This window comes from Mobula hypostoma, chromosome 3 (genome assembly GCF_963921235.1).
Source record: "Mobula hypostoma chromosome 3, sMobHyp1.1, whole genome shotgun sequence".
NCBI lineage: Eukaryota > Metazoa > Chordata > Chondrichthyes > Myliobatiformes > Myliobatidae > Mobula > Mobula hypostoma.
In genome coordinates, this window is record NC_086099.1 from 130,380,850 (window position 1) to 130,400,063 (window position 19,214).

Genomic DNA, 19,214 nt, shown 5'->3' on the forward strand with positions numbered 1-19,214 from the left:
AAAATCGCAATCCTGGGATGCAACAGTCATGGTAGGGGAAAAAAAATTTATTGCCTATGCCAGGTATCCAAAGGGTGTCAACCATATTGTCTGTTACTCATATTGCAAAGGTTGCCAAAGGGATGAAGGCAGCAGTTTTACTTTCCTAGACATCCTAATAAAATTTGTTGAGTTTTACATCAATGCACCTGCAATCATACCCGGGTTTTTTAACCGCTGCTCTACAAATGTTATTTTACTGCATTAAATCACTTGTCACAGAATGACCAGAATTTCTAATTTTGAGCTTACCAGTCCAAAAACATGAGACTATCTTCTACTACACATCAGAAACTGGACACAGATCCTCCCCTAATTAAGTGAGGGCCCTGCTCCTGAGAACTGTCTATATCTCAAATAGCTCACGAGCAGGAAATGCAGCTGTGAACTGAGTTCTGATACAGCAGATTCCTGCAGCTTTACAGCAGCCCACTAATCCACTCTACTGGTCTCTGAAAAACTCACTCATATGTATGGGCTGTACATAAGCCAGGCGCTTGTAGACTGGGAAGGACCTACAGTGTTTCAAAACAAGAGACAAGGGATCTACAAAGTGATCTAAATTAATCACAAATATAAAAAAAAATTGATTGCATAAGTATTCACCCCTTTTAACATGACACACCAAATCATCATTGGTCCATGGTTTTAGAGGTCTCATAATTAGTTAAATGGTGCAATCAAGCTGTTTCAATTGATAGTAGTAAAAATACACCTGTATCTGGAAGGTCCAACTGCTGGTGAGTCAGTATCCTGGCAAAATCTACACCACGAAGTCCAAAGAAGACTCCAAGCAGTTTCACAAATAGGTTATTGAAAAGCACAAGTCAGGAGATGGATAAAGAAAATTTCCAAGTCACTGAATATCCCTTGGAGTACAGTTAAGTCAATCAACAAGAAATAGAAAAACTATGGCACAGCTGTAAATCTGCCTACAGCAGGCCATCCTCAAAAGGGGATCTATGACAACTCTGGAGGAGTTACAAACTTTAGTAGCTAAGACGGGTGAGATTGCGCATACACGACTGTTGCTCGGCTGCTTCACCAGTCGCAGCTTTATTGGAGAGTGGCAAAGAAAAAGCCACTGTGGAAAAAACTCACATGAAATCTCGGCTGAAGTTTGCAAGGAACAGCTTCTTCCCCTCTACCATCTGATTCTCGAATGGACTTTGAAGCTTTGGACACTACCTCACTTTTTTTTAAAAATATACAGTATTTCTGTTTTTTGCACATTTTTTAATAATCTATTCCATATACGTAATTGATTTACTTGTTTATTTATCTTTCTTTTATTTTATTTATTATTATTTTTCTCTCTCTGCTAGATTATGTATTGCATTGAACTGATGCTGCTAAGTTAACAAATTTCACGTCACATGCCAGTGATAATAATCCTGATTCTGATTCTGATTCTGATGTGGGAGACTCTGAAGTCAGCTGGAAGAAAGTTCTATGGTCTGATGAAACCAAAATTGAGCTTTTTGGCCATCAGACTAAATGCTATGTTTGGCATAAGCCAAACACCGCACATAATCAAAAACACACCATCCCTACTGTGAAGTGGGGATGCTTCACTGCAGCAGGCCCTGGAAGGCTTGTGAAGGTAGAGGGTAAAACGAATGCAGCAAAATACAGGGAAACATTGGAGGAAATCTGATGTAGGCTGCAAGAGAACTGCGACCCCAAGTATAAAGCCAAACCTATGTAGGAATGACTTAAAAAGAACAAAGTTAATATCCTGGAGTGGCCAAGTCAGATGCCAGACGTCAATCTAATTAAGAATTGTAACTGGACTTGAAAAAGGTTGTTCACTCATGATCCCCATGCAATCTGACAGTTTGAGCAGTTGAATGAAGAAGAATGGGGAAAAATTGCAGTGTCTAGATGTGCAAAGTTGATAGAGACCTATGTACATGACTCAAGGCTGTAATTACTGCCAAAGGTGCATCTTTTGACTTGAAGGGGGTCAGTAATTATTGCAGAAATTTATTTTCACTTTTGACACGAGAGAGTCTTCTCTGTTGATTAGTGTCAAAAAAGCCAAATTAAATCCTCTGGGATTCAATGTTGTAAAAGAATAAAACACGAGAACTTCCAAGGGAGGTGAATAACTTTTTATAGGCACTGCTTATCAAAACTGTCACTGAATTTTGAAAACAAATCAAGTATTAAATTTAAAGCAACAAAAACAGAAATATGGAATTGGAAAGTGTTACTTTTTTTAACTATTCATTTTTCAGCATCTGGGCATTACTGACAAAGCCAGCACTAATTAGGCAATGTCAACAGAGTATACAAGCTGGATGTTACGTTGCAATTATACAATTTCCCATTGAGGCTGCATGTGGAATACTGTATTCACCTTTGGAGACTCTGCTATAGAGAAGATGCCATTAAGCTGGAAAGAGCGCAGAGGAGATTTACGAGGATGCTGTTAGCACTTGAGGGACTAAGTTATAAGATCATAAGAGACAGAAGCAGAATTAGGCCATTCAGCCCATTGAGTCTGCTCCACTATTTCATCAAGGCTGATCTATTTCCCTCTCAACCCCATCCTCCTGCCTTCCCCACATAACCTTTCACACCCAAATCAAGAACCTATCAACCTCTACCTTAATTACACTCAATGACCTGGCCTCCACAACTGCCTGTGGCAACAAATTCCACAGATTCACTACCCTCTGGCTAAAGAAATTCTTCCTCATCTCCGTTGTAAATGAACATCCCTCTATTCTGAGGCAGTGCCCTCAGGTCTTAGTCCTTAGAGGGAAACACCCTCTCCACATCCATTCTACCAAGGCCTTTCACCATTCAATAGGTTTCAATGAAATCCTGCCCACCCCTCATTCTTCTAAATGCCAGTGAGTACAGGCCCAGAGCATTCAATCGCTCCTCATATGATAACCCTTTCGTTCCCAGAATGATCCTTGTGAATCTCCTTGGAATCTTATCCAATGTCAGCGCATCCTTTCTTAAAAAAGGGGCCCAAGACTGCTCTCAATACTCCAAGTGATGCCTCACCAGTGCCTTATAAAGCCTCAGCCATTACACCTTGCTTTTATATTCCAGTCCTCTCGAAAACAATGTGAACATTGCATTTCTCTTCCTCACCAGACTCAAAACAGAAAATTAACCTTCAAGAAATCTTGCACAAGGACTCCGAAGTCCCTTTGCACTCGGATTTTTGTATTTTCTTCCCCTTTAGAAAATATTCTATGCTTTTATTCCTTCCACCAAAGTGTATGACCATACACCTCCAGAATGTATTCCACCTGTCACTTCTTTGCCTACTCTCCTAACCTGTCCAAATCCTTCCGCAGCCTCCTGGCTTCCTCAACACTACCTGCCCCTCTGTCTTTGTATCATCTGCCAACTTGGCCACAAAGCCAACAATTCCATCATCTAAATCACTGACATACACTACAAAAAGCAGTCCCAACACCAACCCCTGCAGAACACCATTAGTCATTGGTAGCTAATCAGAAAAGGCTCCTTTTATTTCCACTCTTTGTTTTCTGCCAATCAGCCAATGCTCTATGTGAAAATCTTTCCATGGGCTCTCATTTCATTAAGCAGCCTCTTGTGTGGCACCTTGCCAAGGGCCTTCTGTCAATCCAAGTACACAACATCCACCAATTTGCCTTTGTCTATCCTGCTTGCTATTTCCTCAAAGAATTCCAACAGATTTGTCAGGCAAGATTTTCCTTTAAGGGAAGAATGCTGACTTTGGCCTATTGTATCATGTGCCTCCAAATACCCCAAAACCACATCTTTAACAACTTCAACATCCTCCGAACCATTGAGGTCACACTAACTGGCCTATAATTTCTGGTTTTTCTGCCTCCCTCCCTTCTTGGAGAGTGGAATGACATTTGCAATTTTCGATTCCTCCAGAACCATGCCAGAATCAATTGATTCTCGAAAGATTATTACTAATGCCTCCAGAACCTCTTCAGCCACCTCTCATACAGCAAGATCAAGCAGATTGGAACTTTATTCACTGGAGTATCGGAAAATGAAGGGTGATTTATTTATTTATTTATTTATTTTTAAAAAGAGGTGTATAAAGTCATGAGTTTTTTTTCTCTCTCGGGGTTGGTGATAACATGAGTTTAAGTAGAGACAGAGGCACAGAGAGACAGAGATTTAATGGGAACCTGGTTGCGCTTTTCAACCCAGACAGTGGTCAGAAAGAGTTGCCAGAAGAGGAGGTTGAGGCAGGTACAGTAAAAACATTAAAAAACACTTAGGCAGGTACATGGATAGGAAAGGTTCAGAGGGACATTGATCAAACTAGACTAGTTTCGATAGGGACCTTCTTTAGCTTGGACCAGTTGGGATGAAGGGACTGTTTCTATGTGGAATGACTATATCTGGTTTATGGGCATAATTAATAAACAAATATACATATATAAAAACATGTTAAAAGTCAAACACAAGTGGATTCAGATTCACACAAAGACGAAATAGATAAGCATGACAGGTTTTCCCTCTGAAGTAGTGAACATGATGAATTAAAAAAAACTATATAATTTATAGATTCTGAGATTATTATCTAAACTAACGGCTGCAAATTCCAGACTAACAACCTAATTTAAATTCCACAGATGCCATGCTGGGATTTAAACCTGGGTCTTTGAATCACTAGCATTGGTCTCTGGATCATTAATCAAGCTACAAATATACTTTCAAAGAAAAATACTGTTTAAAATAAAAAAAAAAGTACCTTCCCCTTTGTCCCTTAATCAGCAGGCCAAGAAGCAACATTGAAATCTACAGGGTTTCACATCCAGACCGGGATCTGAACAATTTCCCATTGTAATGCTTTGGAATCCTGTCAGGACTGGACCACGTCATTCTTTTCTCAACACAGATACCATCACTGGAGCATAAGGAAGCATATGTAAATATTGGACTTCAGTGATCGTATAAAGCGCCAAGACAAGTTTAGAATGAGTCATACTTTGGATTCTGTTTGGTACATCTGGCCACAGTTTACAAGGCTTCTCCTGGAATGCCTCAACCCCATTAATTCCCTTTGGAAAGCTCTTGGGGCAACATTAAGCGTACTTACACTATCACTAAAGACGACATATCATAATGATGGTTGTGGTATTTAACATGAAGTCAGAGAGCAACTTCATTAATAAATGCTGAAGCTATTGCAATGCTCACAAGATGGCAACTATTCTACATTTTATTATATCTGAAACCACACAAGAAAATGGCTACTTATTTGATTTCAGTCACAGATCTAAATCTCTAAATCCCCAACATTAGCTTTGGCTTTCAACCAATCTCACTTAAATAAAAACGGAATCACAATCCAGTTGACTCAAAATTTGATCAGAGCTCATTCCTGGATGTAATAATTTTCTGAGGAAAAAAACCTTAAAACGTGTATTGCTTTCTTTATATTATATTTAATAATAGATGAATTTAAACAATATGATCAAGATTAGCAAACTAGATTAACCTGGATAACATACACTTAGAACAAGATTCATTTAAAGCAAACACTTAATAAAGTTTATGTACTGCAGTACTTTGAACTAACGTCAGCTATCAGTTAATGCAGCATGAAAATTGAATTCAGTAACACCTATCCATTTGGGGATCATGAGTGTTCTAAAGCACAAAAATGGCTGTTGTGTCCTGTGCACCCATTTGTGGCTTTCATAATACTGGAATCCAGACTGGTAAATGTATTTGTATGTAAAAATTGAACTACTGCCAGATGAGACAGACTGTGATTTGACACCAGAGCTGCTATTCCAGCAGCAGTACTTAGTAAGAGATCAACAATTACCCAGTTCCTTAGTTTCTACCTCAAGATCCTCTATTGCTGTGATTCCACACATATCTGCAATTCATACTTTTTTTAAAACTTTTACAAAGTCGCCAGGGACTGGTAATGTCAACTTCTTAAGGTGTTTTGCCAATTTCAAGGCTTCTAGACAAAACTGTTATTGGATAAATTAGGAAGCCTTAGTGTCACAGTAATTTTCCCATGAGAACTACAGTGAGGAATGTCTTGCACAACATCTGTGCTTCCATAAGGATGGCATCAACAGAACCTATCATCAGCAGCAGTCACAACTAAAGTTCCAAAATTGTGTTTGGACTGAACCATCTTTAGAATTTTACATTTTTGTTTCTTTTGGGCTCAGATATTTTTCCAGCTCTTAATGCTTGAATGACAGGTCCTCAAGACTAATTTGGAAAAACCACTGATGAAATCAAGACTTTGGAAATATAGTTGCGGTCTCCCCCAGAGTGGAAAGTATGATGGCCAGTTGGCCTCATTAATAGGTCTCATCTTGCCACACTGTTTACTTATAAATGCCTCTTATTTGTTAAAGATTTTTTTAAAAATCCAGCATTGTACATTGCTAACCTGTGTGAGTCCTTCTATGCCTCTGTAATTCATCGCTTCGTGTAAAACGCTTTCCACAGAAGAGCCAATTACACACAAATGGTCTTTCACCGGTGTGCCAGCGAAGGTGTGCCCGTAGATGGGATGTTTTACCATAAACTTTTCCACAGCCTTCCATGTGGCAGATGTGCTGTTTCTTCTTCCCTGGCTCAGTAGAGGACCTATTCAAAAGAGAAGTTACAGAATGAAGATCCAAGAGCAAAAAAAAATTAAGTCAGCCAAATTTTTTTGTAAAGTAGTTACTTGTTAATATATTGTATAGTTCTACTGTAAATGACTGCAAGAAAATGAATTTCAAGTATATGGTGTCATTTACATACTTTGATAATAAATTTACTTTGAGCTTTGCTCAACATTTTAAAAAAAGTGTTTCGTAAAACCCAAAAATTGCCTATTGGCCATAAAACTGTTAGGATACTTCAGTTATATGAACTCAGCTGCTTGTTTGGAAGGGACCCAGATACATTGGAATGATAATTTTAAGTTGGCTTTTCCCAGATGGCATCCACCTTCCTCATTTTGATGGCAATAAACTTTATTAGTAGACAGTGTAAATATAGCAGGAATAATTAGAGGTAAAAAGGGTGAATTCATAAAAGGTGACTATGTTTCACTTGAAGGTTAATTTGACATAACCAGATATTTCTCCATCCATTTCCTTTCAAGTTAGGTCCCTTCAGAATTGTGATACTCTCAGCTGGAAAGTGGACAGAAATTTAAAAATCTGAAGGATTCTCTTCAAGTGCTGCCTCATGTACTCCTTGCAATTTTGGCTTCAATTGCAGATAATCTAGTTAGAGACTTGGTTCACTCAATTATAAAGAAATAACACCTTTTATGTATTCTTTGATAAAAAGATTAAAACTACCCCCGCGTGAACCCCTGCAGCAGCTGGCGGCCCAATAATATCTGCCTCAGAAGCCAATGTGAGAACATTCATCAGGAGGGTGAACCCTCGCCAAGGTGCCAGGCCCCAGAGTACCTGGGAGGGCACTGAAAACCAATGCCAACCAACTGGCTGGAGCATTCAAGGACATCTTTAAACCCTGCACTGCTTCAGTTGGAGGTTCCCATGTTGCTTCAAAAGAGCATCAATCATACCACTGCCCAAGAAAAGTAGAGTGAGCTGCTCGAACGACTATTCTCCAGTAGCATTTCCATCTACTGTGATGAAGAGTCCTTTGGGAGATTGGTTATGGTTAGAATTCACTTGTGCATGAGTAAGCCTCTGGACCTGCTGCAATTTACCTACTGCCATAACATGTCTACAGCGGATGCAAACTTGCTGGCCTCTCAATTGGCCTTGGGCCACCTGGATAACAACATCTATGTCAGGCTGTGGCTTATTGGTTACAACTCAGCGTTCAACACCATCATCTATTCAGTACTAATCAACAAGATTCAAAACCTGTTTATTAAAAATAAACATGTGCATACTATAATACGCAAAATCATAGTAAGCAGTTACTTACATACAAGTAATTATATAAAGCACAAACAGATAATTGATTGTTACACTGCAAAGCAAAGAATAATCTAAGAATTAAACATACAGATCTAATAATTCCCCCTTTGATTCAAAATCACATGTTTAGAATCATTACATCTGAAAATTCAGAGGCAGGAGAACATGTGCCATCTACATTATGTATAAAATAATCAAAACACTAATTAAATTACAAAATATCAAAGGGTATATATTCTTCAAACAATTCAATAGATCATGTCATGGTTAGGCAGATTAGTATGCATACTTGTGCAAGTTTGACCTATTCTGTTAATGATAGCCTTTAAACAAGCAGAGAAAGATGCAAGTTATGATAAGGCATATTGGTATGAATAATAAGACTTGTAATGTAGAGTAACTCCAGCTTCTGAATCCAATCAAAGAAATCCCAACCATCAGACTGATGTGCTTCAGCTGCTTCTTTATAAATATGATCAGCCAAATTAGTTACGTCTTCAGACTCGTCAAGTATGTAAGTACAGCACTCCTTGCTGCACATATTCTCTTAACTGCTAAGCAAAGATCCAATGCCATACAATTTTCAAGGACCATCTTACACACAGCGACCATCTCTGTTGTTACTTTTCCCAAGGTTTCAGCAGTATCGTTCTAAGGCTGCAGCAACATTTTAAATCTCTTATAATCCTTGTAACACCATAAAATGGGAATAAAATTGATGCAAAATTATCTGAAATGTCATTTACTTATAGGTTTGGGAGGTAAAGGTAAGGTGTGTGCAGGAAAAATATATCCTAGGTAACAAGATCCTAGCTAATTACATGGAAGAGGTAAATTAAAAGTTCATATGCTCAGGTTCATTGTCATCTGATTGTACATACAGCACTGTGGAAAAGTCCTAGGCACATAAATATAGCAGTACTGCATAAACAACCAAATGAAACAACGTTCCTCCGGTAACAATAAAGTACATATTGTTCCGTGAACTTACACCATTCCTTATTACTTGACAAGAGCCTTGTTGAACTGTAACATTTTTCTGTTCATCAATGGTAATTCTTGAGTCATTACCCCGTTTAAGACAACGTAGAGCGTAATTGAACTATGTCCTACTGGAGTAGTACCTTCTGAACACAAGCAAAAGGTAGCTTTTATAGTGAACACATGGAAGTACTTAATAGCTTTGTCATGGACATTAGATGTAGATATATCCCAGGACACAACATGAATAGGTCAAACACGACAATCCATAAATCATGGTGGTATTTACATAAATTATCTAGCTTAAGGCGATATGTGCGGGGACATGATCATTGTATATTTGTGTCTTCCTTGAGAATAATTAATCAGGAATAATGTCAACATCGCCAGTGTTGGAGTGTTTAATAAAGAGGATGCATTTTGTTCTGGATTGGCAGGAATGCCTAGGATGAGTGAATATTTTGAAGTGTGTGGTATATATTGACATACCCAACACCTACAGTCATTAACAGCATCAGCAAATTCATGTAATATTTGCAAGTATACGTTACGAGTCATCTCAGCTACCTTTTGCTTGTGTTCAGAAGGTACTATTCCAGTAGGGCATAGTTCCTGGGAAAATTGGCAAAAATTTACCAAGAGTATTAGAATGAACATTATAATGACAACTTGATTGACGGCTTCTGTCTGGATAGTGATTTGCTGACTGTAGCCCAGCAATGTAGGCACTAGGTCAAAGGTTTCTAGCACATTAACCACAACATTAGCACTTACTGTCCTCGCCTTCAGTTCGCTCGCAGCGGCTGGCCTGTATCCACTTACTTTTACCTTCTGCCTACCACCAAGTTGGTAATTAACAGCACTTGAAAAGGACTCTCCCATCCAGCTCACGGTGGTTACCACTTCGAATAGACTTAGTTTGGGGTTACTCTGATGCTGCAGAAGACCATAGGAAGGGCCGTAAACAATAGTACACCTTCCTCGTGATGCTTGTTGTTGTTTGATGTTTCCATTCACTCGTTCGACTTGTCCTGATGACTCTGGGTGATATAGACAATGAAAAGTTCGATGTTCATCAGTGGACATAATCCCTGACGAGCACTCCCAGTGAAATGTGTTCCTTGGTCAGGGTCAATATGACATGACAATCCCTGTCTAGAAATATAGTCCCTGGTCAGAGTTTATGCTGTGGGTGTGGCAGCGGCTTTACTTGCTGGAAGAGCTTCCACCCATCTTGTCTATTATTACCAGTACATCTGAGCATCCTTGACAACTTGGTAAAGAAATGTAGTCCACTTGAGAGTGCAGAAATGAACCAGGTGGTGCAGGAACACTGTGACAGAGAGCACTCAGTAAATGCACCACACATACACCCACCCTTGTCATTCTGCTGTCGTTGCGCTGAGTGTACGCACTTCAATGACTTCCCCAGTATATTCTCATAATGGGTCCTAAACTGAGCTGACACACTTCGGTTGGCTTTATGGTGCCTTTCATGCCATACATGGCAGAATTTTCCATTTCTTTAGTAATGGGGATGTGTTAAATGTGTACATGTTGTTTGTATACTATATTTAATGTAGATACCTTCATTTATTTTGTAATGATTGCAATTTCCTAACCAGAAGACCACAAACTGTTCGGATTAATGATAGTATCTCCTCCTCACTGACAATCAACACTGGTGCACCTCAGGGATGTGTGCTTAGCCCACTGCTCTACTTGCTGTATACTCATGACTGTGGGGCTAGGCACAGCTCAAATGGACCTATAAATATGCTGATGATACAACCATCATTGGTAGAAGCTCAGATGGAGACAAGAGGACATACACAAGAGCAAGATATATCAGCTAGTTGAGTGGTATCGCAGCAACAACCTTGCACTCAATGTCAGTAAGACAAGAAAGCTGATTGTGGACTGCAGGAAGGGCAAGATGAGGAAACATGAACCATCCTCCTAGGGGGAGCAGAAGTGGAGAGCAGTTTCAAGTTCCGAAAACTTCTACAGATGTACTATGGACAGCATTCTGACAGGCTTCATCACTGTCTGGTATTGGGGGTGGGGGGGGGGGGGGGAGTCTGCTGCATAGGATGAAAGAAGCTACGGAAGTTATAAAATTAATCAGCTCCATCTTGGGTACTAGCCACGGAGCAGTCCCTCAGAAAGGTGGCTTGCATTACCCAGGACATGCCCTCTTCTCATTGTGACAGAGGAAGGAGGAACAGAAGCCTGAAGGCACACACACAGTGTTTCAGGAACAGCTTCTTCCTCTCTACCATCTGATTCCTAAATGAATATTGATCCCATGAATATAAAGTTTGCTTTTCGATGCATCTAATAAACAGCCTTGCACTAAGTGCCAGTCATAACCCATGTATCTAATATGTGTGGCAGCGGTGGGATGGCTAGTCACAAAGTGGTGTGTTCAACCTGGAGAAGAATGGGATTGCGGTCCCAAGTCTGGAAATCTCTGAGGATAAAAATGAAGTAGATGCCTGAGGGACAGTGATCTCAGAGGAGGAAGAACTTCAACCCAGGGACAAAGACAGGCCAGAAACAGGCACTACCTCCGAACCCTTCTTGGAAAATCTGTTCAGCAAAGGAGAGATGATGCTTTTTGGAAGGAATTCCAAAGCCAGGGAAGAGTCCCAAAATGCCTTCCTATCAGCAAGGTGACGATATTGTGAACTAACTCCTAAGGGTTCAAGAGGATGGCCTGGATACGGCAATGGCCAGAGGAGAAGTTGGCCTGCCAGCTAGTGCCACCACTGACGTGTACAGCTCTTGAAGCCTATGCTGCAATGGATGAAAAGAGGTCCAAAAACTATCCTGACCTGAAGGAGACACTGCTGGCTAAATTTGATATCTCAGCAGAAACCTATTGCCAACAATTCCATTCCAGTACTCTCCCACCAGGGGTGGTCACCCACTGGGATGAGGGGTCTCTATGGCTGATGGATTTGAGCAGAACAGAAGTCCAGGGAGGAAATTGGTGATGCCATTGTTCTGGAGCAGCTGCTGTGGCTTCTTCCTCCAGACACCAGAACACAGGTCTGAGAGCACGAGCCAGCAGATGGACACACTGTGTTCCGACTGGCACTGCAGTACTTCAATGCCCGCAAGGTTGTGCCATCACTCCAAAGCAACAGAGACTCTAATGCTCCAAGGGACCCTCAGGTAACTCTACAGAATGGGGCTGGGAGAAATGAGCGTTAAAAAACTTTGGTACTCACATCTATGTCTTTTATTTGCTACCATTGTCAGCAAACCAGGCTACAAGTCTTGTGTGTCCTCTCAAGAAGACTAAAATGCCAGACGTGTGCTCTACCAAGAGACAGAGCAAGTGATGATAATGATAATAATAGCCGAGAGTGTGGTAATGGAAAATAAGCAGACTGTGATGAGAAAGAGCCTATGTTTATTTGAAATATTGTGGAATATCAGTAGCTCGGGTTGGCTATTTGGAAGTCTGGCTGATCGCCAAGCTTGGCAAGATGTTTGCAGGCATTTCCGTTCCAATTGAGAAGCTATCATCAGTGCACAATTGAGGACATCGTCTCCTCAGAATGCTGGCTTATATATTCATCCGGGATCTGAATAGATATTAATTAGACATCGTGATCTGGTTGGCTGTCTTCAAGGGAGGTCTGTTGGAAGTGTCTGCTTCGCTGTCTAGGTCCGATTGTTTATGTTGTTGTTTCTCTTTTCTCCATAATGGTTCACATACCAGATCTATGTCGATGTGTTTGTTGATGGTTCCTTCTATTGAGAACCATGCTTTGAGAAATTCTCGTTCTTTTCGTGTTCTTGTTTGAGTCAAGACCCTTGCTGCTGTCCAGTTGAAATGGTGTCATTCTTCGTCTTTATGAGCTGACACTAGTGAGCGTAGGTCATGCCATCTGCACACTAGCTGATGCTCATGTTGCCTGGTCCAGTTTTCTTCCCGTTTGTCCAATGTCATCGCAGGATTGTCTGAGCAGTTGCTGTCTTTTAGCAGAGCGTTGAGTGGTTAAGCAATAGTTGAAGGATCTGCCACTAGCTCATCAATAATTAACAATGGTTTCATCTTCAGTCCTGTATCTTTTCACTCCCTTGGTCTTTATTGGAGCAAGCTATGACATAGCTGTCAATTTTATTGTTTCATCACTGTCATCCTCACCGCGAGTCACTAGATGCCGCTGTAGAGTCCATGTCATGTCCATCTGTAATTCCTCAGTGTTCAGATGGTGGCGCAGTCTCTGGAGCCTGTCTGCTATAGGCTGTAGTTCTCTGGAGTTCGGATGGTGGCACTGTATAAAGAGACTGTTTGATGTGGACCATTGGGCGGAGCTTCAGAAACAGGTTTTTCCCAGGACGGACCACCAGTAGTAAAGTCACGAAGCACTACTAGCAGGACTGCCCATTTGAAGTCATGGTTGTGCTTTCTTGTTTGTTTGCTTTGAAGCTTTATACAATGCACATTGATTTTATCATGTTTCACTTCTTCAGTTAATGCAAATATTTGCTCTTTAGGCTTTTTACTGCCTCTATCATACGGTTTTCGTAGTTCATCACAAGTTTTGTGATTTCTTTTGAATAGTAGAAGATTTTACTTGTCCCATTAACTCTTCCAGTCACTCTCACATTTGATCAAACTGACCACGCAGTCTTTTCTCTAAACCAGTAGCAGTCATTTCCTGGACATGTCCATACCTTCAAAATATCATGCAAGGGACACTTCATTGGATTCAACACTGAAGGTATATTTCGTCTGGACATGTTCAACAATTTTATCAAACTGAAATGTTTCATTTAGATAAGAGCTTTGGCCATTGTTTTGATTTGATCAAAATTCATAAGCATTTTTAATTATTTTGACCACAATGTTGAAACACTAAAAGCTTGCAGCTGAAATTTTAATAGGTTGGCTTGCACGGCAAATTTAATTACTTCCACCCCCCACCCCCCGTACTCTGCTAGCTTACATATACTTAAAGTTTTCTCACACACTCCATTGGCTCACTTATCTTTTTATCAGAATCAGATTTATCATCACTGGTATGTGACATGAAATGTGTTAACTTAGCAGCAGCAGTTCAGTGCAATACATAATCTAGTAGAGAGAAAAAAATAACAATAATTAAAATAAAAAATAATAATAAATAAACAAACAAGTAAATCAATTATGTGCTCAACTGCTTGTACTACTTAATTTTTAGGTTCTACTGGCTTGTGTATTTAATCCGCACTCTCCCATGGCTCTACCAGGTTGTGTTTTTTTTACAGATCTGTTTTTAAAAATAGCAACAGAGCAGTCCCTCACTCCCAACTCCTGACCAATGATGCAGAAGCCAGAATTTTTCTCTCAGGCAAATGGGAAAACAAGAGGAAGTTCTTACCCCTTTTGTTTAAGCACCGCAAATTCCACATTTATCTTCGATTGTTCCAAGTTCTAAATCGTGTTTGCCAGCTACGCCACTTGGATTCTGGTGTTTTAATCCAAAGTTCTTTTAGAAGTCAGGAAAGAGGCATAAAACTTGTTTCTTTATGATTGTTTCATTACGAGTCAGGTCCAATAACTTCCTCATTGGGAAGTCATCACCTGAATGGAAATAACATCTCCTCTTCGCTGGCAATCAACACAGGCACCACGCAAGGATACAGACTTACCACTGCTTTACTTCCTCTACACTCATGACTGCGGCCAGGCACAGTTCAAATGTCATTTATAAATTTGCCAATGACAGAACTGCATTTGGGAGAATCTCAGATGGTAATGATGAGGCATACAGGCGTGAGGGAGATCAGCTGGTTGAGTGCTGTCACAACATCAACCTTTCACTCAACAATGGCTATGGGCTTCAGGAAGTGGATGCCGGAAAAACACTCAGTCGGGTACAGCACCAGGAGGAGTAAGCAGATTCACGTTCCTTGATGCGGACATCTCACAGGATCCATCCCTAGCCCGACATATTGATGCAATCATAAAAAAGACACTTATACTTCTTTCAGAGTTTGAGGAGATTTTATTACATCACCAAAGACTCAAATAAATTTCTATAGAAGTACCGTGGAGAACATTTTAACAGATTGCATCACAGTTTAACGGAGGCTCCAAAAGCACAGGTTGAAAAATGCTGCAGAGGTTTGTCGACTCAACCAGCTCCTGCATGAGCACCAGCTTTCCCACTATTGAAGATATCTCCAAGAGGCAGTGCCCCAAGTTGGCATCCATCATTAAGGTCTCTCACCATGCAGGACATGCCCTCTTCTCATTACTACCAGCAGGGAAGTGGTAAAGGAGCGTGAAGACACATACACAGGCTCTGAGGAAAAGGTTCTTTTCCTCCGCCATCGGATTTCTGAACGGTCAATGAACCTATGAACACAACCTCACTATAGTGCTCTCTTTTGCACTTTTAAAAATATTTCCTATTATAGTATTTTGCTGTTTATGTATCGCACTTGTATCGTACTGCTATTGCAAAACAACAGATTTCATGTTTTTTCCCAATTTATTGAGATACTGCGTGAAATAGGTCCTTCCAGTCTTACTGTCTCGCCCAGCAACCACCAATTTAACCACAGCCCAATCATGGGAGAATTTACAATGACCAATTAACTTTCCAGCTGATATGTCTTTGGACTATGGGTGGAAACCGGAGCACCCAGAGGAAACCCATGCGGTCAAACTCCTTACAAATAGCAGCAGGATTGAACCAGGTCACTAGTACTGTAAAGCACTGTGCTAACCATTAAGCCACCCTGCCGTCCCAGTATATGTCAGTATTAATAAACCTGACTATGATAACACAAATGACTACTCATGCAGATGCCATTTCATTGGATCTTCACTCAACCCTGGAACACCTGGGCAGTGAAGATGCATACATCAGGATGCTTTACAATGACTACAGTTCTCAATTCAATACTATCATCCGCTCAAAACTAATCAAGAAACTCCAAGACCCAAGCCTCAGTACCTCCACGTACAACTGAATCCTCGATTTTCTCACTTGCAGATCCCTGTCAGTTCAGATTGAGGGCAACATCTCCTCCCTGATCTCCATCAGCACAGGTGCACCACAAGGCTGTGTGCTTAGCCGCCTACTCTATTCACTTTACTTATGACTGCAAGGCCGAATACAACTCCAACGCCATATTAAGTTTGTTGACAACTCTACTGTTGTTGGCCAAATCAAAGGTGGTGAGGATCAGTAAGGAGACTGAAAATCTGGCTGAATGGTGCCACAACAAGAACCTCCCACTCAATACCAGCAAAACAAAAGAGCCAATTATTGACTACCGTAGGAGGAAACTGGAGGCCCACAAGCGAGTCCTCATCAGGGGATCAGAGATGGAGAGGGTCAGTAACTTTCAATACCTCAGCATTACCATTTTTGAGAACCTGTCCTAGGCCCAGCATGTAATTGCCATTACGAAGGCAGCCGCACGGCAGCACCTCTACTTTCTTAGAAGCTTGCGAAGATTCATGTTATCTAAAACTTTGACAAAATCCTATAGATGTACAGTGGTGAGTATTCTTTCTGGTGGTATCATGGCCTGGTATGCAACCAATGCCCTTGAATGGAAAAGCCCAGTAAAAGTAATTGATACAGCCCAGTCCATCACAAGTAAAGCCCTCTGCACCATCGAGCACATCCACAAGGAGTGCTCTGGCAGGAAAGCAGCATCTATCATCAGGGACCCTTACTATTGAGGCCATGCTCTTTTCCTGCTGCTGCCATCAGGAAGGAGGTACAGAAGCCTTAGGTCCCACCTCACCAGCATCAGGAACAATTTTTACCCCTCAACTATCAGGCTCTTCAACTACAATAAATCACACACCCCAACACTGAGCTGACTCCACAACCGATGGACGTAATTTTGACTCAGACTCATGCTTTCAATATTCATTTACTTATTATTATTTTTTCTTTTAGTATTTGCACAATTTGGTTGTTTAGCTATCTTTGTGTGCAGTTTTTCATTGATTCCGTTGCGTTTCTTTGTAGTTGCTATGAATGCCCGCAGGAAAATTAATCTCAGGGTAGTATACAGTGATATACATGTGCTTTGATAATAAAGTTATGTTGAATATTGAACTTTCAAATTCCATTTTACCCAGCAAAGACTGCCCCCTTAAGGAATCAGTACAGCTATATCACCTGGCTTAGCCCAGGTATTCCCAGCTTTTTTTATGCCACGGACAAATGCCATTAAGCAAAGCATCTGTGGACCCCAGGTTAGGAAGTCTTTGCTCAGCCAGTCAGCAGAAGACTGATTAGTTGTACTGCTCAATGCACAGGTAAGAAATAAGAATATATTAATCCGCTGAAACAAAGTAAAAAGCATTACTTGGAGAGCAACCATCATATCTAGCAAGGTTTTATGTCAGTAATTAAACCCACATCGTTAGAAACCCAAGTAATTATCAAGAATGAAATTATTAAAAGCATGAAAACTAATTCTGCAAATGAGAGTTTTCAGTGAAATTTAGTGTTTAAAAATACTGCCCTTGTGATAAATATGGATTTGTGAGAAGGTTGACTGTTTTGGGCTCTGGGAAGTGAAGGTCAGACAAGTTGATGCTACAGCCAAGAAATCTCATCTGCGCCTCTACTTCTTCAGCAGGTTACAGAAATCTGGAATGTCCCTGTCAACACTAACCACTTTCATTGAAGCACCATAGAACTAAGTAGAAAGTACTCACCTCCCTTCACCATCTCTGCAGTTAGGACATGAACAGGCAACTCTTCTCAATCTTTTTCCGGGTTGAACATCTTGCTCACTAGATGACTGGAGCTGTACTTGAGCGAGGTTGTTAGGGCTAACAGTGCCCAATGCAGCACTGGAAAGACCACCGACTGCCACTGTGACTGGAGTTACAGCTGTAGGCTGTACTTTTAGATGCCATTTTGTATCTCCACCATCCTGGGTCTGCTGTTGACCTGTGAAAATGTATTACATATAAAGCTCTTTTGGCCATCATTTTCAGCAAATTAAAATTCTATTATGTTCACTTCTATTTATATTTCCACTATATTTTTAAGCAATCTCATTTAATCAAACAAAGCAAACTGTAAAGATTTATAGAAATTTCAGATCTTCCCAACAAGATTAAAGAAAAGCAATTCATGTTAGAGCTTTTTCTACCAGTGAATATAAAATTCTACCTGCCTGCCTTTGCTCCACCACCTCAGTAAAAATCAAATTATCCCCTACTGAAATATGCAACAACCACACCATTTTGCCATTTTTGATAAGACAGATCCAGATTATGTAAATGAAAACTCTTCAATTTTAGGCTCTGAACTTCTCCATTAAAACTTTCTACTATAGCCTTTTACGAAATATCAATTGCACAAAATTTGCTGGAGAGTACCCAGTTACCTGGACTAAAGTTGTTGCTTTTCCCTTGGCATGCAGCACAAATATACATTGCTTTACAAGTTGAAAGAAAGGCACACATGGAATGTGGCAATGAAAATGGGGTTGCTGGGGCATGAATGAATTATGAGACCAACAGCATGTCTGTATTATCAATGAGATGCAAGATGGAAAATTAAATGACAGCTTTAAAAATGTAATTTTCAAATTACAGTCCCACACAGCCACTTATTAAAGAAGCTGTCTTTCTGGTTTAGAAAGATTATTTGATATTGTACAAACACAATTATCTTTAAAGATTTGCAACAGAAATACTTGGCCAATAGTGGACTGAACCATATAAAAGGGATTAATCTTTGGATTTGAATGAAGATGCAACAACCATCACCAACTTCAGTTCCTGCCTGAACGAGTGTGTGCCTTGAAGAACATACTGAATCTTCCCAAACCAGAAGCGCTGGATGAACAGTCTGCTGCGGGCTAGATCTTTGGCATTAAAAAGTGGTGATCCAACCCCTACATTAGTCCAGCTACGACCTCTACAAGGATATACTAAGAGCGAAAAGACAATTCCATGTGAAGTTAGAGACAAAAATCAGACGTGTGATATCTATGGCAGGGTTAGCCTGCCATTCCTTCCTATAAAGTGAAACCTAATAGCATAGATGGCAGGGGTTCTCCATTCCTCCATGAGCTCAAAGCCTATATGCAAACTCTGAAAAGGAGAATAACATTATGCCTGTGTGAATTCCTACAGCATTTGACGGCCCTGTCTTGAAGGCTGACGTCAGAACATCTTTCAAGAGGGTGAACCCTTGCAAGGCATCAGGCCCTGATGGTGTACCTGGAAGGGCAATGAATACCTGTGCCAACCAACTGGACATCCTCAGTCTCTCACTGCTGCAGTCGGACATTCCCACC

At 40.5% G+C, this 19,214-nt stretch overlaps 1 protein-coding gene across 4 annotated transcripts in view; it reads right to left on the bottom strand.

Annotated features, from left to right (window-relative positions):
• The window catches only part of sp4 (sp4 transcription factor), a 75,410-nt gene that overhangs the window by 20,859 nt on the left and 35,337 nt on the right, over positions 1–19,214 (bottom strand). For all 4 annotated transcript variants that reach the window (XM_063043739.1, XM_063043741.1, XM_063043742.1 and 1 more), the window contains exons 4-5: positions 17,617–17,854; positions 6,437–6,636 (exon numbers count right to left, since the gene is read on the bottom strand). In XM_063043739.1, the coding sequence (XP_062899809.1) occupies positions 6,437–6,636; positions 17,617–17,854 (438 nt within the window). The remainder of the gene's footprint in view (positions 1–6,436; positions 6,637–17,616; positions 17,855–19,214) is intronic.